The sequence below is a fragment of the Myxine glutinosa genome, chromosome 6 (assembly GCF_964187855.1).
Source record: "Myxine glutinosa chromosome 6, kmMyxGlut1.1, whole genome shotgun sequence".
Lineage (NCBI taxonomy): Eukaryota > Metazoa > Chordata > Myxini > Myxiniformes > Myxinidae > Myxine > Myxine glutinosa.
Genome location: NC_136266.1, coordinates 149,378,833 through 149,401,378, shown reverse-complemented (window position 1 = coordinate 149,401,378; position 22,546 = coordinate 149,378,833). Strand labels below are relative to the sequence as shown.

At 41.7% G+C, this 22,546-nt stretch overlaps 1 protein-coding gene across 2 annotated transcripts in view; it reads right to left on the bottom strand.

Annotated features, from left to right (window-relative positions):
• The window catches only part of LOC137428873 (F-box/LRR-repeat protein 2), a 120,077-nt gene that overhangs the window by 83,746 nt on the left and 13,785 nt on the right, over positions 1 to 22,546 (bottom strand). For both annotated transcript variants that reach the window (XM_068118714.2, XM_068118718.2), the window contains one exon: positions 19,839 to 19,903. In XM_068118714.2, coding sequence (XP_067974815.2) covers positions 19,839 to 19,903 — 65 coding nt within the window. The remainder of the gene's footprint in view (positions 1 to 19,838; positions 19,904 to 22,546) is intronic.

Sequence of the window (22,546 nt, the reverse complement as noted above, 5' to 3'; positions counted from 1 at the left end):
TCATACCTCCACCCCCCCAAACCTTCTACTTTCCTCTGCCCCCCCTCAAACAACCCCTCACTGTGCCGCATCCCTTCACCAGCAAACCTTTCATCCTCCTCATCCTTCCCTTTCTTGGAACTCTTCTGCAACATCTGAAACACTATCAACTGCTCTCCCTACCTCCCCCTCTCATCCTTCATCTTACCCTACTCCTCCCCTCCCCTGTCCTGTACCCGATGCTCCCCCTCTCTCTTCATTAACGGTATGGACCTCAAACATCCGGGGCCTTCGCTCAAACCTGACTGATCTCTCCATACAGGTTGCTTCTGACAATCCAGACTTGATCTGCTTAACAGAGACTTTCCTCCTTCAAGATGTCTCTGATTCCTTAATATCTCTTCCTGGTTACTCCCTCCTCCGGTATGATAGACCTGAGCCTCGGCCTGGTGGTGGGGTGGCTATCTTTGTCAAAAACTCTCTTCCTCACTCTCCTTGCACTGCTCTCTTTCCTCCTCACCCGCAGGAGTACCTCTGGTTACGGCTTCCTCTCCGCTCCCACCTTTTGTTCATATGTGTTCTGTACCGTCCCCCAAACAGTGATGACTCCATCTACATTTCAATGTCTGACAACATGGACCAACTTCTATCCACTCATCCCAACTCTCTCTTCCTCATATGTGGTGACTTCAACTGTCATCATGCCACCTGGTTGGGTGTGGGTTCCGCTCTCACTAGTCATGGCACCTCAGCAAAGGACTTCTGTGACTCACTGGGATTGACACAATCTGTCAATTTCCCGACCCGGATCTCAGCCAATGGAGTATCTTCTCTTCTAGACTTGGTTATGACAAACTTCCCTGCTAATGTCTGCTGCTCTTCTTCTGCTCCAATCGGTTCTTCTGATCATGTGCTTGTCAAAGTGGACATCTCTCTGGCCATTCTCAGAGAGCCTCCTCAGCGTCGACGAGTCTGGCATTTCACTCAGGCCGACTGGGACGGTCTTCAAGCAGCCATCAATCGTCTGGATTGGTCCCCCATCTCCACTGCCTCTGACATCAATTCTTCCTGGGAATTCTTCCAAAGCAAACTGATCTCTCTCATGCACAGATTTATCCCATCTCGCCTTCAATTGTCTTACCCTTCCTCCCGTCCATGGTACACTGAATCTTGTGGTGAGGCAGTTGCCCTGAAACAACTTGCCTTTGCCTCTTGGAAGGCTAATCCAACTGAAGGAAATCTCAGTTCCTTCCACCAAGCTCGGAACAAGTGTGTGTCTACCCTCAGGAGTGCCAGGAAGCACTATCTCTCCTCACTCAAGAATGAACTCTCAAACCTGTCTCCTTCCTCCAAATCCTGGTGGCGTCTGGTCAAATCCGTTTCTGGTGTTTGTTCCCCCTCCATCCCCTCCCTTACCTCAAATGGCCACACAGTTGACATTGCACGTGACAAAGCCGAATGCCTCAACTCTGTGTTCGCCTCGAAATCCTTAGTCCCAAACCCATCTCTCTCTGTTCCCACCTTTCCCAGTCGAACCCAAATGCTCCTGGACTCTGTGTCCTTCTCTCCTGACAAGGTGGAGGAGTTTTTGTCAAACCTCGACTCGGATTCTGCAACTGGACCAGACGGCATCAGCCCACGGGTCCTAAAATCCTGCTCTGCCGCTCTATCTCACCCTCTCTCTGTTCTTTTCACCCTATCTTTTGCTCAAGGTCATCTGCCAGCATCCTGGAAATCAGCTAACATTACCGCTTTACACAAAAAAGGTGCAAAAACAGATCCTTGCAACTACAGACCAATCAGCCTGCTCCCAATTATCAGCAAAGTCATGGAATCCATCATTGCTTCGGATATGAAATCTTTCCTCTTCTCCAATGGCTTGATCTCTGATCATCAATTTGGTTTCAGACCAGGTCACTCTACTCTGGACATGCTGCTTCTGCTGTCTCAACAATGGATGGAGGTCCTGAATGCCAAACAGGAAATCAGAGCTGTCTCCCTTGACATATCAAGGGCCGTTGATACGGTCTGGCAGCCAGCTCTGCTCACCAAACTCTCCTCCTATGGTATCCATGGAAATCTCCATGCATGGCTTGCGGACTTCCTCTCTGGTCGTAGTCAACGTGTGGCCCTGAATGGATTTCTCTCATCTCCCCTTCCTGTTCAGGCTGGAGTTCCCCAAGGAAGTGTGCTGGGCCCTGTGCTTTTTCTGGTCTTTATCAATGATCTCTCTGACTCTCTGGAAAATCCTCTCTATCTCTTTGCTGATGACTCCACTCTCTGCCGCTCCATTCCTCTTCCCTCAGATAGGCAGTCTGCAGCCTCCTCACTCTCTGAAGACCTGGACAAAATCACAGACTGGTCAAACAAGTGGAACATGTCTTTCAATCCTGCCAAATCTCACTCTCTTACTATGTCTCTCCGAAAAGATCGACTGGACAACCCTCCCATCTACTTTCTCAACAATCCTCTCCAAGAAGTTCTGTCACTCAAGCTTTTGGGTCTCACTATCTGCCATGATCTTTCTTGGGAAAACCACATTTCCAAGCTGGCCTCCAAAGCCAGTCGCCGACTGGGCATCCTCCGTCGTGCGAAGTCCTTCCTCGGCACACCTGAGCTCCTCACCACATACAAGGCTTTCATCCGCAGCTCAATGGAATACTGTTCTCCCCTATGGGCTGGTGCTCCTGCCTCACACCTGGCTCGGCTTCACGCTGTTGAATCCAAAGCTTTCAAAATCATTGGAATCTCCCGCGATGAAGCTATCTCTGAGGGCCTTTCACTCACTCACCGCAGGCAGGTAGGTGGTCTTTCTGTCTTCTACCGACTCCTCTCCGGCCTTGCTCCCCCAGCTCTCTCCGTGCTCTGTCCCCCAAATATTCCTACAGGTCGCACAAGATCTGCCAGCAACCCTCTGATGGTTAAACTGCCGAAATCTCGGCTCTCTGCTCACCTTCACTCTTTCATTCCTCTTTTCTCCCGCCTGTGGAACAAACTCCCACACTCCCTTCAATCCCTCTCCTCCCTCCAGGTCTTTAAAACAGCTGTTCACCACCATCTCTTATCTTCCCCCATCCATAACCTTGATCTTTTCTACCCCCACTAATTCACCCCAGATCCACCTTGTTTGAAATTCCAACTTATTTCCTGGAAATCCTGGCAGTGTCCATATGTTTATACCTCTCCCACCCCCCCCCCCTTCACATGCCTCCCCCCCTTCACATGCCTCCCCCCTTCACATGCCTCCCCCCCAAAGCCCTCTCCCTCCCACTGATCTCTCGATGTCTCCATGTCTCTCGGTCCCTGCTCTCAAATGTTGTGTTTGTGTCCTTCCCCCTCTCTCCCCATCTTGTCTACCGCTCCCGATGTTATTTGTTTTATGTGTCTGTTTGTCTTTCTGTGTGATTAATTTTCGCTCTTTCACGAGCCTCGATCTTGTATACAAAAAAAAAAAAAAAAAAAAAAAAAAAAAAATTATTTATTGAGTAATCAATTAATTATTTAATTTTTTATAAATGACTTATTTAATAAAATTTCTAAAAGATACATCTTCGGATGAAGCGCTAGTGGTTTAGTTATGCGATTAGCCAATTGATTATGAAAATATTTTGTGATAATCTTTTATTGATTTTAATTATACAATTAATCAATCAATTAGTGTACACCTCTCCCTCCCAATGCAGCCTCAATGAGCTGCACTGTGGTATTGCCGGGCGCCGGAGGCGCCCCGGCAATGCCTCGCTACAGCATATTTAATTATTTGGCATGGGGCGGTGTACTTTGAATGTATCTGTACTTGTTGTACACCGCTCCTTTCCTATGCCATCTCCAGGCATTGCAAATCGTCATTGCCGGGCACCAAAGGGGGCTCGGCAGTGACGCACGCTGAAAGAGAGTACTCAGTTTTCACTCTGGTTTCTTGTTTGTTGTACACCGCTCCTTTCCTATGCCATCTCCAGGCATTGCAAATCGTCATTGCCGGGCACCAAAGGGGGCTCGGCAGTGACGCACGCTGAAAGAGAGTACTCAGTTTTCACTCTGGTTTCTTGTTTGTTGTACACCGCTCCTTTCCTATGCCATCTCCAGGCATTGCAAATCGTCATTGCCGGGCACCAAAGGGGGCTCGGCAGTGACGCACGCTGAAAGAGAGTACTCAGTTTTCACTCTGGTTTCTTGTTTTCTTTCTTGGTTGTCCGGACGATATCTCAGCCATCCTTTGAGCTAGGAAGCTGAAATTTCGGCACAGTAGTGAGCAAGTCCTTTGTCAAATACGGTATTTTTTGTTTTTTGAATAATCAATTAATTGAGGAGTTATTTAATTATTAGCGTTTAATTAAGTACTTATTTAATTAATTAAATTTCATTTCTCTTCTGACCATTATTAACTCAGGCACCTTTTGAGTTAGGAAGCTGATATTTGGACATGCCAATGACCAGGTGATTTGGCTGCAAAGGATATTTTTGATTTATTAATTAATCAATTAATCGATTAATTATTTAATTATTCGATTAATGACAAAAAATTTTTTTTTTTTTAAGTTACAGATTCTGATGAAATAGTGGTAGTTTATGTGTTCTCTGACCAAATTGATTAATAATTTAATTTTTTTATGATTATTATTTATTTATTTTCATTATTAATCATTTATTTATTTTCTTTCTCATTTGGCCAATATCTCAGGCACCTTTTGAGCTGGGAAGCTAATATTTGGACATGAGTGACCAAGTGATGTGGCTATCAAGGATATTTTTGATTTATTGATTAATCATTTCATCTATTAAGTATTTATTGATTAATCGATTAATTATTTATTGAGTAATCAATTAATTATTTAATTTTTTATAAATGACTTATTTAATTAAATTTCTAAAAGATACATCTTCGGATGAAGCACTACTGGTTTAGTTATGCGATTAGCCAATTGATTATGAAAATATTTTGTGATAATCTTTTATTGATTTTAATTATACAATTAATCAATCAATTAGTGTACACCTCTCCCTCCCAATGCAGCCTCAATGAGCTGCACTGCGGTATTGCCGGGCGCCGGAGGCGCCCCGGCAATGCCGCGCTGCAGCATATTTAATTATTTGGCATGGGGCGGTGTACTTTGAATGTATGTGTACTTGTTTGTTTTCTTTCTTGGTTGTCCGGACGATATCTCAGCCATCCTTTGAGCTAGGAAGCTGAAATTTCGGCACAGTAGTGAGCAAGTCCTTTGTCAAATACGGTATTTTTTGTTTTTTGAATAATCAATTAATTGAGGAGTTATTTAATTATTAGCGTTTAATTAAGTACTTATTTAATTAATTAAATTTCATTTATCTTCTGACCATTATTAACTCAGGCACCTTTTGAGTTAGGAAGCTGATATTTGGACATGCCAATGACCAGGTGATTTGGCTGCAAAGGATATTTTTGATTTATTAATTAATCAATTAATCGATTAATTATTTAATTATTCGATTAATGACAAAAAATTTTTTTTTTTTTAAGTTACAGATTCTGATGAAATAGTGGTAGTTTATGTGTTCTCTGACCAAATTGATTAATAATTTAATTTTTTTATGATTATTATTTATTTATTTTCATTATTAATCATTTATTTATTTTCTTTCTCATTTGGCCAATATCTCAGGCACCTTTTGAGCTGGGAAGCTAATATTTGGACATGAGTGACCAAGTGATGTGGCTATCAAGGATATTTTTGATTTATTGATTAATCATTTCATCTATTAAGTATTTATTGATTAATCGATTAATTATTTATTGAGTAATCAATTAATTATTTAATTTTTTATAAATGACTTATTTAATTAAATTTCTAAAAGATACATCTTCGGATGAAGCACTAGTGGTTTAGTTATGCGATTAGCCAATTGATTATGAAAATATTTTGTGATAATCTTTTATTGATTTTAATTATACAATTAATCAATCAATTAGTGTACACCTCTCCCTCCCAATGCAGCCTTAATGAGCTGCACTGCGGTATTGCCGGGCGCCGGAGGCGCCCCGGCAATGCCGCGCTGCAGCATATTTAATTATTTGGCATGGGGCGGTGTACTTTGAATGTATGTGTACTTGTTTGTTTTCTTTCTTGGTTGTCCGGACGATATCTCAGCCATCCTTTGAGCTAGGAAGCTGAAATTTCGGCACAGTCGTGAGCAAGTCCTTTGTCAAATACGGTATTTTTTGTTTTTTGAATAATCAATTAATTGAGGAGTTATTTAATTATTAGCGTTTAATTAAGTACTTATTTAATTAATTAAATTTCATTTCTCTTCTGACCATTATTAACTCAGGCACCTTTTGAGTTAGGAAGCTGATATTTGGACATGCCAATGACCAGGTGATTTGGCTGCAAAGGATATTTTTGATTTATTAATTAATCAATTAATCGATTAATTATTTAATTATTCGATTAATGACCCAAAAAAATTTTTTTTTTAAGTTACAGATTCTGATGAAATAGTGGTAGTTTATGTGTTCTCTGACCAAATTGATTACCAATTTAATTTTTTTATGATTATTATTTATTTATTTTCATTATTAATCATTTATTTATTTTCTTTCTCATTTGGCCAATATCTCAGGCACCTTTTGAGCTGGGAAGCTAATATTTGGACATAAGTGACCAAGCGATGTGGCTATCAAGGATATTTTTGATTTATTGATTAATCATTTCATCTATTAATTATTTATTGATTAATCGATTAATTATTTATTGAGTAATCAATTAATTATTTAATTTTTTATAAATGACTTATTTAATTAAATTTCTAAAAGATACATCTTCGGATGAAGCACTAGTGGTTTAGTTATGCGATTAGCCAATTGATTATGAAAATATTTTGTGATAATCTTTTATTGATTTTAATTATACAATTAATCAATCAATTAGTGTACACCTCTCCCTCCCAATGCAGCCTTAATGAGCTGCACTGCGGTATTGCCGGGCGCCGGAGGCGCCCCGGCAATGCCGCGCTGCAGCATATTTAATTATTTGGCATGGGGCGGTGTACTTTGAATGTATGTGTACTTGTTTTCTTTCTTGTTTGTTTTCTTTCTTGTTTGTTTGTCCGGACGATATCTCAGCCATCCTTTGAGCTAGGAAGCTGAAATTTCGGCACAATAGTGAGCAAGTCTTTTGTCAAAAACGGTATTTTTTTTTTTGATTAATCAATAAATTGAGGAGTTATTTAATTATTAGCGATTAATTAAGTACTTATTTAATTAATCAAATTTCCTTTCTCTTCTGACCATTAACTCAGGCACCTTTTGAGTTAGGAAGCTGATATTTGGACATGCCAATGACCAGGTGATTTGGCTGCAAAGGATATTTTTGATTTATTAAGTAATCAATTAATCGATTCATTATTTAATTATTCGATTAATGCCAAAAAAATTTTTTTTTTTTTAAGTTACAGATTCTGATGAAATAGTGGTAGTTTATGTGTTCTCTGACCAAATTGATTAATAATTTAATTTTTTTATGATTATTATTTATTTATTTTCATTATTAATCATTTATTTATTTTCTTTCTCATTTGGCCAATATCTCAGGCACCTTTTGAGCTGGGAAGCTAATATTTGGACATGAGTGACCAAGTGATGTGGCTATCAAGGATATTTTTGATTTATTGATTAATCATTTCATCTATTAATTATTTATTGATTAATCGATTAATTATTTATTGAGTAATCAATTAATTATTTAATTTTTTATAAATTACTTATTTAATTAAATTTCTAAAAGATACATCTTCGGATGAAGCACTAGTGGTTTAGTTATGCGATTAGCCAATTGATTATGAAAATATTTTGTGATAATCTTTTATTGATTTTAATTATACAATTAATCAATCAATTAGTGTACACCTCTCCCTCCCAATGCAGCCTCAATGAGCTGCACTGCGGTATTGCTGGGCGCCGGAGGCGCCCCGGCAATGCCGCGCTGCAGCATATTTAATTATTTGGCATGGGGCGGTGTACTTTGAATGTATGTGTACTTGTAATACATTTATTTTATATAGCGCTTTTCAAAAAGCCCAAAGACGCTTTGACAGAGTACAAAAAAACAAGTGCAAAAAGACAAAAATCAACAGGTAAATAATCAAAGCAAAAGGAAGAAGGAGAAGAGATAGTCAGGGGTTAAATGCTGTGGGTTAAATGTTGAATGCAGTGTTGAACAGGTGGGTCTTGAGTGATGTTTTGAATGTGGTGAGTGAGGAGGAGTCTCTGATGGTGTGAGGTAGTGAGTTCCAGAGGGTGGGAGCAGCGATGGAGAAGGCCCTGTCCCCCCAGGATCTGAATTTGGTCCACACAGGATCTGAATATATGCACAGTGCTTTCAGAAAGTATTGACATCCCTTGACTTTTTTTCATTGTGGTGTGCTGCAGCCTGAATTTAAAATGGGTTAAATTGAGATTTATGTCAATTATCTACATTTAAAAAAAATATTTACAAAATAATTAAAAATGAAATGCAGAAATAACTAATTTACATAAGTATTCAACCCCCTGAACATTTGAACATTGCTTCAAAAAGGGGACCAACAAAAAAAACAACCACGGTGCCCGAAAAAGGCCAACTTTGCGGGGAAAAATGGCCTCCAAAGGTGGTTTTTATTCAACCCCCTGAGTTAATACTTCATCAAAGCGCCTTTGACAGCGATTACAGCTTCGAGTCTTCTTGGGTATGTCTGAATCAGCTTTACACATCTGGATTGGGGGAGTTTCTCCCATTCTTCCTTGCAGATTTGCTCAAGCCCTACCAAGTTGGATGGGGAGCGTCAATGAAGAGCAATCTTCAAATATTTCCACAGATTCTCAATGGGATTCAAGTCTAGGCGTAGGCTGGGCCACTCAAGGACTTTCACGTTCTTGTTCTGAGGCCATTCCATTGTTGCCTTAGCCGTATGCTCGGGGTTTGTTTGTTTGTGAACAGGGTATTTCACAAAAAGTTGTGGACCGATTTGGACGAAATTTTGTGAGAGGTTGGGTGTGTAACAAGGACAAAATGATTAGATTTTGGTGATGCTCCGGATCCAGATCAGACTTATCAGTGGGATACAAAATGCAAACTGTTCAGACTGGCAGAGGTTTGGGCTCTACTGAATGCCATTATAGTTTTCCCTTTGAGTACGATGAAATCCATCATACCACCCAGGTGAGGTCGCCAATCCAAGCTCAGCGGCCGGACAAGCAACAAACTGGTTCCGGATGTCACTGTAAGACCAAGAACGACTGAAAGATCTGCAAGGGTCTATGCCCGAGATGGGGGTCAGATGGGGGTCAGTGTATATCAATCAACAATATCTTTTATCTTCACAAAGCTGGCCTCTTTAGACAGGTGGCAGGAAATAAGCCATTTCTGAAACAGATGAACCGAAAAGCTCGTATGGAGTTTGCGACAAAGCATCATAAAGATACTGCAGGCATGTGGAGAAAAATGTTGTCATCAGACGAGACAAAAATTTAACTTTTTGGTCTAAATTGAAAGCGTTACGTCTGGTGCAAGCCTAGCACTGCATATCACCCAGTCAACACCATCCCTACAATCAAGCATGGTGGTGGCAGCACCATGTTATGGGGCTGTTTTTCATCAGCAAGGACTAGCAAGCTTTCCAGGATATAAGGGACAATGGACAGTGCAAAGTACAGGAGACAGTTACTTTGATGAAAACCTGTTATCCATGAATCTGAAACTAGGTAGGACATTCACATTTCAGCAGGACAATGATCCGATGCGCAAAGCTAAAGCCACACTGGAGGGGCTGAAGAAGAAAATAAATTTTCTTCAGTGGCCCAGTCAAAGTCCTGACTTGAACCCAATTGAACATTGATGGTGAGGCTTGAATATTGCAGTCCATCGATGATCCCCATCAAACTTGGCAGAACTAGAGCAATTTTCACATGAATGATGGGGAAAGATTTCACCATCGCACTGTGCTAAGCTCGTAGAGGCCTACCCAAAAAGACTCATAGCAGTTATCGCTGCAAAAGGTGCTTACACCTAGTACTGACCAAAGTGGCTGAATACTTTTGCAACCAGTGAATTTTGATTTGTACATGTTTTCGCAGGTATTCCTGACATGTAACCTCCTTCAACTACAACAGCGTTGAGTTTGATCTCTTCAGTTATGAATGAAAAAGTTCATTTGTAGAAAACATTTCCACATAATTCGTAATTCATGTAAATGTGGCATTATTTGTCGGGGGTGAATACTTTTGTAGGCCACTGTAAGTCTTCCTTCGTGATTCTGCTTTCACTCTCCCGCCGTTGCCATAGCCAGCCCTGAAACCAGCGACCTGGAGTTTAACGCCCGCCTCTTCCCCCTCTCATCCGGTTGTGTGTGAATGTGTGTGTGCATGTGCGTGCCCGTAGGTGGTATTAGTTTCACTGTTTTAAGCATTCCGTGTATTCATCAGCATGTATTCCTGTTGGGATTCCCGTTTTTATGTCTTTTGCTTTTATTAAATATTTATCACCTAAGGCCTGTGTGGTGCATGCCCTTTATGCCATCTTTACCATGCCAACCGATTAGGCTTGACTGATAATCCCTGGAGGATTCGATTGGGATAATTACCAGAATTAATAACCAGCATGGTACAAGACCACACCTTGAGCTATGAGGTAACACAAAGCATTCATTAACACTTCATCAAATTGAGCCTCAATTACTGTCATTCTCGAAGTTAAATCTCCAGCGTGTACAGTTCCCATCTGAATTAGCTTTCGGTTTTGTATGGCGGCTGTGCACATGCTAATAAAATGGTTTCTGACTTATCACCAATCATGAAAATTGGCCCAGTGTACCTCTAAATTCATATGCAGTTCAAAATACGAGGGGTTTGTAACCGATTCAGTGATCGACTGATGCTCAGCTCGTCACAATGATAATCACATTCAAACAGAATTCGGTTATTCAAATCTACAAGGAATTTTAACCACTATTTCCTGAGCTCAACCGGGGATATTGTAATCGGCTCCGTTCGTCTTGTCCGTCATGCTATCTCCGCACAAGCAGTTGTGCAGAAATTCACCAAACTTGGTCGTTATGATCACCACATGGCAAAAAGGTGCAAGAGCAGGACAATGTTAGGCACTGCCGCTAGGGCCCTGGTGGGAGTGGGGGGCTCAAAAGGTCAAACACCAAAAAATGCAACTATGGGCACGTTTTTAAACATTTATTTAATGAAACTGTTTATGCAATCAACATTGGGGGGGGGGGGGGAGGGGCATTAAATGTGTACCAGGTTTTTCAATTTGACCCCTGTTCATGCCCCGGTGGACGGGGTCTTTGGGTCGCGACAGAATATTTTTTTGAACTCAAAATTTGATATTTGGTCGTTCCTATTGGAACTATTTGCAATCTTTCAACTTTGCTTTAGGTGGGAAACGTGGAGATTTGTATTGGCACACCATAGGCTTTGCTCTAGTTAGTGTTAGTTTAATCGGTGTGCACCGATTGGATCGGTTGCTTTCATTGAAGTACAAATATGAGGGCTGCAGACAGTTAGAAACATGGAAACATTGCATTTTACTTCATTTGGACTAGATTATGCCTGTAGCAGCCGTTGAGGCTACCAGAAAGGAAACTTTTTTTCTTTTTCTTTTTTCAATACAAGATCGAGGCTCGTGAAAGAGCTAACATTAACCACACAAAAAAATCAAACAGACACATAAAACATATAATAAGGAGAGCGGTATAATAAGGGGAAACATATAATTGGTGTGTCACCCAAGGATGCTCACCTGGTAGAATAAAGCAGTATACTACATGGACTAAAGGTTTGAATGGTATTACCATAAAAGATGGGAAAGCACACAAACACAACATTTGAGAGCAGGGACATCGGGAGATCTGTGGGAGGGAGAGGGCTTGGGGGGGAGGAGGCGTGGGGGGGGGGGGGGGGTGGGAAAAGTATAAAACACAAGGACACTGCAACGACTTCCAGGAAAGAAGTTGGTATTTCAAAAAAGTGGATCTAGGGTGAATTAGCAGAGGTACTATTATTCTAATTATATATTGTGTAAAATTGAGGTGCATATGAGGTAAAACTGGGTTTTGTATACCAAGCTGTAGTACAATGAATATCTAATCAAAAACTTTGTTTGTAGTAATTGGTACTGTTGATGATGATTGTATGCTGGCAACTGACGGTCAAGTGCACAAGGGGGAGGGGAGGAGGGAGGGTGGTTGGGGGATGGGGTTGACTGGCCTGCCAACCTTTACACTCCAGTGTGGCTGGGGAGGGGGGGGGGGGCAGAGGTGTCACCCAAGGATAAAGTATTAATAATAATTTTATCTTGCTGTGAACTGCCTACGGGAAGGGAAACAAGGCATTTGAACTCATTTGCAGCATGAGGTTAATTAATTAAGTGAGAAAATGGGCTGTTTCATTATCATGAGGGCTGCCCTGCAAATTACTCGTGCAAAGGGTCTGCTACTGAGCACAAGTGGCCTCTAAGTTTGGCAATTGCACTTATAGAACCAATCAGTGATTAAATCATAGGCCGTCCACTGTGTAATTAATTTGGCGTTTATAGGTATTTCCTTGATGCCTTTGCATAGTCAATGGAGTTACCGGGTTATGTGGCTATTTCTTTGATTAAAAATGAATGATTAAAAATATTTTATGCAAATAATGCTGACAATTACTGTCTGTCAATCAGTCTGTGTTCCAAATTGGACTGAATGGTACATGGTATAGAATAACATGATGTGCAAGAACAATTCATACAAATGTTGTGTGGACTGCAACTCATGACAAAGAAAGCTCCTGGCTATGGCCTAGTATGGATGCAGTGTAATTTGAATGCTGGCAACTGCCATAAAAGATCTTGGATACCCCAATGTCGGCCACAATAACAACGACAAAACTACATATCTGCGATCACAAGGTCATCACCAAGGTTAAGCCTCCCACAGCACATGCAATCCAATGATGACCATGTATCTTTTTTGGATCACCATATGAGCTTGACCTTCAACATTTAGGGATAGGGTACAAATTAAGATATTGTGTCCCCATCTACAATTTATCCATAAAACTCAACATCATGAAAATCGGAGGAAAATGATTTCAAGTTATGATGATAAAGATGTTTTTTTCTTAATCAGGTCATAATCTGAAAAAATAGGGGTGCTCATGGGTACCCATACTGTTACGTGCTCCTCCCCAAACCCCGGTCACGGTGTACCTCCGAGCCCCGAGAGGAGTCACGGCAGAAAGATGTGTTATTCTGTATGTCAAAGATCAATGGTGAAACCACACCAATTGTTACCAACAAACAAGTATTGTATTAAGATCACACAAGAATAACAGTACAACAACAATAGTAATCAATTGTACAACCAATATATATTTCCTATGATGGTACCATCAGGTTCGTACAATATAACTCACTGTGCTCCAAGTGAGCGAAAAGAAGAACATTCCCAATGTCTCTATTCTGGCATCAAGCCAAAGTCGATCCGCTCCAGCGATCGTCAGAACGATGTCTAATCGAGACCAGAATCCCGTTCGGATGACAGTCACAGTCACGCTGCCAAAGCTGCGCAAAGGTGCCCTCAAGGCGACTGGGAAATCACACCCTCGGGTGTGGACGTTCCACGGCTCCCACTTGGTGAGCCGCAGATTTCCCACTCAAAAGCCACGTTGCACACACACACCAGATTAACGTCTGAATGCGGTGAAAATGGTTGAAGCGAGATGAAAAACCTTGAGCGGAGCGCAAATCCTGCGCGAGGTAAAAATGGCCAACGGCCCGTTCTCGTGGCGTAACGGCACTCTGATGATTCTCTCCGGAATTAACCGCAAAACCTGTCACGCAGGTTTATCTGTCACAGCGATGACAACTCTGTCGCAGGAATCCCTTTCCCGGGAAACCCAAAGTTCACTCGTGACCCTCGTTCGCCAATCGTTCGCTCCAGACCTCGAAGCAGCTCGGCTTCTTGTCCGACTCACTCGCTCCGCCTTCTCTTCCTCCTCTTCCTCTTCGTCGTCGTCCGGTTCCGGTTTCATTTAAAACATTAACTTTTTTACCTTTTGAAAATAGTAATCTCTATTTCCCTTAAACGACAACAATAATAGTACATGGAATCAAAAATGTTTACAGTGGATGAAAACCACAACAACGGAAGTGACGAATCCGTAACAATACCCATGGGTGCTCACCTGGTAGAATAAAGCAGTATACTACATGGACTAAAGGTATTTTAAACAGCATCACGGTATTTTAAACCAATTTCAATGGTTGCTAGAAGACAGGGCAGCATGTACAATCATACTAACATAATCATAAGACTTTAAACAAACAAACAAAAAATACCTATTTTGGGGGTCAACCCCCCAGTAGACCTCCTCAGACCCCAATTTTTCTAATGCCTGGAACAAACATTGGAACATCACAGGTGGTGAAGGTTGTGGTGAAGTTTCATTGAAATTGTCTGTGTAGTTTCTGAGAAGAAAGCAAATACCTATTTTGGGGGGGAAAGCCTCCCTCCTCCCCCCGTAGACCTCGTCAGGGCGAGATTTTATTTAATGCCGTCAACAAACTTTGTTACATCACAGGTGATGAAGGTTGTGGTAAAGTTTCATTGAAATTGTGTGTGTAGTTTCTGAGAAGAAAGCAAATACCTATTTTTGGGGGTCAAACCTCGACCCACTTTTGACCACATGTATATCCCCTCAAAGACTTCGATTTTCTTCGTGCCGTGAACAAACTTCGGTACACCACGGGTGATAAAAGTTGTGGTCAAGTTTCATCGAAATAGTGTGTGTAGTTTCAGAGAAGAAAGCAAATATGTATTTTGGGAAGTCAAACCTGGAACCACTTTGACCCCTGGTAGACCCCCTAAATCCCCGAGCTTTTTAATGCCATGGACTTTAGTCACAACATACCAAGTATCATTTGTGCCAAGTTTCATCACAATCACATCAGCGGTTTCGGAGAAGAAGTTGCAAGTGTTTACGGACTGACAGACGGCACTATGTTCAAGGTGAGCTAAAAAGTAGGTTAATGACACAAATCAAATATCAGGTGCACAACTTCAGTGCGAATACACCATTATGATGCAAAAACATCTTGGAAGGCCAAGTGTCCTTGGAGATTCCACATTGATAAAATTGAGTGATGATAAAACAAACGCATTATTTTAATCAGACCGCCATTTGACCTTGACGTTTAACCAACAACGGTGTAATGTAAATTAAGTGGAAATGAACCTTGCTCCACTCTCCAGGCTATCGAGAGAGGACAATTTCATTCCGATCGGAGAAACCTTAGTCGAATTGCGATGAAAAAAAGAAAAGTTTAAATGTCTATAAGTGGGTCATGACCTTAAAATTTAGGTCATGGTAAAAAAATTATGTCAACCCCGCACACTTTGTATTCCCATTATTGATGCAAAATTTCATTCCGAAAGTGCCAGCCAGCTCCAAGACACAACTCGGACATTGGCAGAAAAAAAAGGGAGAAAAACCTAAATGGTGGTTTAGTACTCCGATGGGGTGTAAGAAACTCTGGGGTAACATTAAAAACTGGGGGCACTAGCTGATGAAATAAACCGTACAACAGGTACAAACCTCCAACTATGCTATAGGGGGGGGGGGGGGGAGGGTGAGGGGGGCTTAATACACAACTACAGAGAATTGAGTAAGCACTTGCACAAATAAGAATGAACTTGCATCACTTCAGCTGAGACTCCAAGATTAACAACTAGAACGGCGCTCGTAGAGCGCATGGTCTCACCTCGTGCGTTCATGCTGAATAAAAAACCATCATTAATGGCCCACTGCTGTGCCCCCCCCCCCCCCACCATATACGTGTGCCCCACCCCCCACCATATACATGACACCCCCCCCCCCCCCCCCCCACCATATACCCATATCATTCAAGACCCCTATTATGTCACTGGGTATGTATGTCATAAATCTAATTCTTCCCTCACATGGGGTCATAGATCTGATATGAAGTTTCAGATTTTTGGATAAGGATTTCAATTAAACCAATTAAGGCTGGAATACCACTTCACCAATGACGTCATCGTTATCACCGTATATACCCCATGGGTAGTTGATGACATGTGCCAAGTCTCGATTTTTTTTTCAATGCATGGTTTGAGAAATACCATGTTACCTCTGATGTCAGAGTTAGCAATAAAATATTCTCCATGGAGAGTTCATCCTATGTTTAAAGTTTTGCATAGACCGGACAAGCGGTTGCAGAGAAAACCATTTTTAAAGCGAAAATACAGACTTGGCATTTAATATGGAATTTTTTTTTTTCCTTGACTTGGGTTTACTTTCTTAACTCAGTATATCAATCTGGTGAGTTTCTTTTACACTTTGCTGATTTATTTGTTAAAAGAACCATGTCACTGATTGTCTGTCGCAGCAAGAAGTCAACAACAGGATTATATCACAGGTGGCGTGGCAAAATGTACGGACAGGTGCATTTGATGATTGGCTTCACAGTCAGGTATACAAGGGTTGTTGCGTTCTGTATTAGTGGAAAACAACTGCTGCATGTCTCCAAATGTTATTGCCGCTTCCTCTGGAGATGGTCCGTCAACTCGACAATGCTGTTTGTCATGGAGTGGTGGCTTTACGAAATTACGGCATGAAACAGCGTGCTATTGCTCGGCAGTATGGCATCACTCAAGGTCAGGTGTCAAAGATCCTGAAACGAAATGCTCAGAGGGATGTCCCTACTCCAATACCGAGGCCAGGACGTCCCCGCAGAACCACAAGGAGGGATGATCGCCAGCTGCACAGGTTAGTCCGCAATGGCCGTACCAACTCAGCTAATCGGCTTAGGGCTGAGTGGCAGCAACTGACAAATGTGCCTGTATCCAGAAGGCTAGTCAACCAACGACTGGTTCAAGCAGGCTATCGTGCCAGGCATCCCCTGAGAAAGCCACGCCTGACCAGACAACACCACCAGCGCCGATTGCAGTGGGCCAGAGAGCACCGTCAATGGCAGCCAGGACACTGGAATCACGTGATCTTCAGTGACGAGTCTAGATTTCTGGTCTATCGTCAAGATGGCCGCGTCCGAGTGCGCAGACAAGTGCATGAAGCCTACAACAAAGATTGTATAGTGCCAAGAGTCCAAGCTGGAGGTGGTGGGGTGACCGTTTGGGCTGCTTTTCATGCAGGGGGCAAAACTGACCTGGTTGTTCTGAATGGAAACCTGAACCAGTTCAAGTACAAGGCCATTCTGGAAGAAACATTGCTTCCATTTTCTCGTGCAGCCTTTCGAGGAAACTTTGGCTTCCAAGATGACAATGCACGGCCTCATCGTACTCGCATGATCCAACACTTTCTTGCTGACCGTGGTGTAGAGCATATGGAGTGGCCTGCCATGTCCCCGGATATGAATCCGATAGAGAACTTGTGGGCAGTATTAACGCGTCAAATTGACCACTTGGACCAGCAGCCGACCTCTGTGAGTGAATTGCAGCAGGCTATTGTCACTGCATGGCAAGCGATTCCTGTCCAAACCTTGGCAAATCTCGTCAACAGCATGCCTCAACGTGTACGTGCTCTCCTGAATGCTCGTGGGGGTTAGACGAAGTATTGAACTGAAATTTTACTGTCCGTAATCCCAGTCGTAATTTAACTTTTGTTTTTGTTAAAAAAAATTTGGCTAATGTGCAAAATAAAGAGATACTTCTGGAAAACGTACAGAAGTTTAACACAGTACTGTCCATGAATTGAGTTCGATATCAGTTTACATCACTTTCAAGGATCAATTTATTTGTTTCGAAATGTCAAATGTGGTTTTTGTTTCTTTTAAAGGTCACATTAACAAAATCTAGAATAATTTCAACATAATTCCAATGAACTTTTGGTTCTAAGACATCTTGAAAAGTAAGTTCACCCCCACAAAAAAAATATTCCATATTAAATGCCAAGTCTGTATATAGATGTGGACACAGACAGACAGACCGACACACAGGTGCATTGCAAGTCTCGCATCCCCTTTGGGACGAGACTAAAAATAAACTACCTTCTTTAAAAACCAAAATTAACCTCCCATAACCATGCCCTTTTCCTATTGGGTGTTCTCAGAAATTCCGTGATGCCAAGGTACAGGACAGCCTGGAACATTGTACAATCATTCAAAACAACCAAAATCAATGAGGAGTGCACACAATGAAAGAGATTTGATAATTTTGGTTACTTCACCTCAACTCAAAGTTTTGATCTGCTCACGCTGCCAAAGTCACGTTCACACTTCAGCCATCACAACAGTGTTACCTTTACATCCAAGCCCACACGTAATGATGACATTACGGCCTCATCAATCTCAACAGTTCACTCGTCGGGCAAAGTATTGTGAGTGGCAAAATGTGAGGCACCGAACAGCTCAGAAAAGCATAGCAAGTGGAACTGCCATGTAACACAAGGATAAGAACAGAAGGGAGCAGAACAAGGATCCTTTACATCTGCGACTTGTCCCAATGAAGTCCTAATAGTGTTATTTACTTAGCACTAACGCATGGCAATAACAATCAAAAATCCAATTTCCACATATACAATACGTCATTCATAAAAAGCAAAACATTCAAAAATAGACAAAAAACAACAATTAACCACTATAGGCCTATGTTCACCGAAAATATAATTTGTGGTTGAATTCAGTGACCAGATATGGAAGTCATCTTCAAATTTCAAGTCAATTGGATGAAAATTGAGGATTTTAGAAATTTGGCCTATGTTGACCTTTTGGCCGGTGTTGACCTCAAAAATACTTGGTGGGTGAATTCATTGACCAGATATGCAAGTTCTCTTCAAATTTCAAGTCAATCGGATGAAAATTGAGGATTTTATAAATTTGGCCTATGTTGACCTTTTGGCCTATGTTGACCTCAAATATACTTGGTGGTTGAATTCAGTGACCAGATATGCAAGTCGTCTTCAAATTTCATCAATCGGATGAAAATTGAGGATTTTAGAAATTTGGCCGAGGTTGACCTTTTGACCTATGTTGACCTCAAAAATACTTGGTGGGTGAATTCAGTGACCAGATATGCAAGTTCTCTTCAAATCTCAAGTCAATCGGATGAAAATTGAGGATTTTAGAAATTTGGCCTATGTTGACCTTTTGGCCTATGTTGACCTCAAATATACTTGGTGGTTGAATTCAGTGACCAGATATGCAAGTTCTCTTCAAATTTCAAGTCAATCAGATGAAAATTGAGGATTCTAGAAATTTGGCAAAGTTGGTGACCTTTGGCCTATGTTGACCTTTTGACCTTTTGGCCCCAAAAACAATAGGCTTCTCAATTGGGACGGCCTATACAGCTTGGTGAAGTCTCGTGACGATCGGTTTAGAATTGTGACCTGTAGGCCGGTGACAAACAGACAGACAGAGACAAACAGACAGAACCACAAACGGAACCGACCAATATACTTGAAAAATCTTCGATTTTGCAACTAACAAACGGAACCAGAGTGAAAACTGAGTACTCCCTTTCAGCTTGCGTCATTGCCGAGCCCCCTTCGGTGCCCGGCAATGACGTTATGCAGCGCCTGGAGATGGCCGAGGAAAGGAGCGGTGAACAACATCCCCAAGCGCATAGAGTCGGTATTGGGAGGGAGAAGTGTACAACAAAACAAATCACACAAACAAAAACAAATCACACAAACAAATCACACAAACAAAACCAACCAAATGAAACCAAGTAAACAAAATAAACAAACAGGCAATCTCTTAATTGCCAATGACAAGGCAGCTCCAGTCATGTTCTCATGGTGACAGGGAGCAGGCAAGGATTTTTATCAGAGTCTCCGAAATTCAGGCTGGATGTGGCAATGGCAACAGATACAATACACAGACCTAAGCAGTAGCTCCTTGGGAAGTTTTCGGTTGATCTGCGCTTCCTCCATTCCATTAATGAACATCTGAAAAAGCCAACAGCATCAAATTAGAAGAAATATCATGGACCTAATTAATTCGCTTTGAAATTGTATAAAATCATGGAAACAATGGGTAGTAAACCTTCAGGAAACGCAACGAATGGAAATTTTAATAACACGGTCGACGACGACAACGGAAAACAGGTGGCCGAGACAGGTGCAAAGTCAGCATTTGGTCAGAAGAAGCAGCATTATTTCATTATGGACTCTCCCCAATCTGCACCTCCATCCTTTGTTTCAATAGCAGGCCGAATGCGCTCTTGCAAACACCTGCGCATTGTTAGCAGATGATGTGGTATCCCATTAGGGGTACAGAGTACGACCGGAAGTGAGAACGCATGTACAACTGAGAACGTTGCAGGCCGTATGCAGTAGGTGAAATTGTTTTAGGTATGCAAAGCTACAGAATAAGTTGCAGTTTCTGTAATATATCATAATAAATCAATGCACCAAGTTTCAGTTCAATATGTGACATGGTAAGGGGAAAAAGTTTGGAAAACTGACCCATGTATATTGTATAATATGTGGTAATTTCTAAGTTCAAAAAAGGCATACAACAACAACACAACAGGCATTTTAAAGGCCATTTTCCCTGCTAGAGCAGGGGTTAGCCTTGCGGTCCCCATGACAATCTTCTCCATTTTGCCCTATTTTCTGCATCTCTCCTTGTTAACCCCCTTGCCCGCATTTCTTCTTCCACCATCTTTAGCCAAGTCTTTCTCGGTCTTCCCCATCCTCTACTTCCTTCAACATTCATTTCCATCACTCTTCTCAACCAGTCACTTTCATCCTTCCTCAACACATGACCAAACCATCTCAACCTGTTCCTCTTCACAGCATCAATCACAGGCTCTATTCCCAACATCTTTCGCAATTCATCATTTGTCTTCCTCTCTCTCAACGATACTCCGCACATCCACCGAACCATTCGCATTTCCACCCTTTCCAGCCTTCGTTGCTGCTCTACGTTCATTACCCATGTCTCGCTCCCATAAATCCTAACACTTCTCACACAAGCAGCATACACCTTTCCCTTCAGCTTCAACGACACTCCCCTCCTCATCAGCACACCACTCAGTTCCCGAAACTTCTTCCATGCACATCTCACTCGAGCAACCGTTGCCGAGTCTGATCCACCTTCTCCATTCAGCATGTCTCCGAGGTAGCAAAATGTTTTCACACCTTCCAGCTTCACGCCGTCTCCAAGATCCAACTCAACATTTCCTCCATCTGCAGCTCCCTCTGTGCACACCTTACATTTGAATGTAGCTGCCACACTGGTTAATGACTCTCTCAGACCACTACATTTTTGATGAACCCACTCAGCGCACATTGTACATTGAATGGAGTTCACTCCGACACCCTTTCTGCACACAGCACACGGCCACTTCCCAGTTCTTTCCACCTCACCACATGCTTTACCACTTGCCATCACCTTCGTCTTTCCGATATTCACCTTCAGACCTTTTGTCTCCATACATTCCTTGCACTTGTTCATCTGTTCCTTCAGTCCATCCATACTTTCCGCAATCAACACCAGCATACAACAACTTCCACGGTAAACCCTCAAAAAGGGCATACATCTGTGAAAATTTGTCGAACGCCCTGAAACTCGAGCTTGTTCTGCAACTTATCATAATAAAGTCATGTGACAAGTTTCAGTTGAATATGTTAAAAGGCATTGAAAAAAAAAGTCTGGAAAACCACAGGTGGGATGGATGGAAGGACTATGGTGTCCTCCAAGTAAAAAAGAAAGAAAAAAAAGAGGTATTTTCACTTCAGTCCATTATAATGTATAAAGTTACCACCTGCTTGAAGAGGTCACTCTGACATCGATATCAATGATTACGAAATAACATGCTGAGCTTATCCATGTCGGTTTTAATCCTAATCTCGAGGAATCATGGGAAACTTCAGCCTGCGGAAGCACAAGTTTCAAACTATCAAGTCTAAATCCTTATCATTCAAACGAAACTGCTCTATTAATAAAAGTGATGCATTACGTGAACAATTGCTTTAAGTGTTTCTTTATGTGAATATGTGAGTTGGAATTGGAAGGTACATTACAGAAAAGCTTCGGATAAACAGAGATTCCATGGTATGACTGAGTTTACACTATACTTGCTCTCTGACCGCAACACCTTGCTGATATGACACAGGGATCCGGCCATTTGACACTAGATAGAGTCGGTCTCTTCTATTAATTATCTACTCATGGTGATATCAAATGACCCTGCAGGTATGTTTCCTGCCTACCCAGAAATGTGGTACACACACACACACACACACATACATACACACACACACATACCTATACACACACACACACACACACACACACACACACACACACGCACACACACACACACACACACACATACACTTATCTTTTACAACCAGAGCAGTTTGGTGATGGAATTGGTAAGGCCTTGTTGCAATCCCCTCAATTCATTGATGTGGGTTCGATTCCCATGGATGCTCAAAGTGAGGATTTCAATTAAAATATCACATATGGCCGGCTCGTTTGTGAAGTGTTGGACCAAACAAATGTGATCTACGAGCCGCCAACCTCAAAATTAATGGGACTTTGCACGTATGATGAGGACACCAATACTGAAATGGATGCAC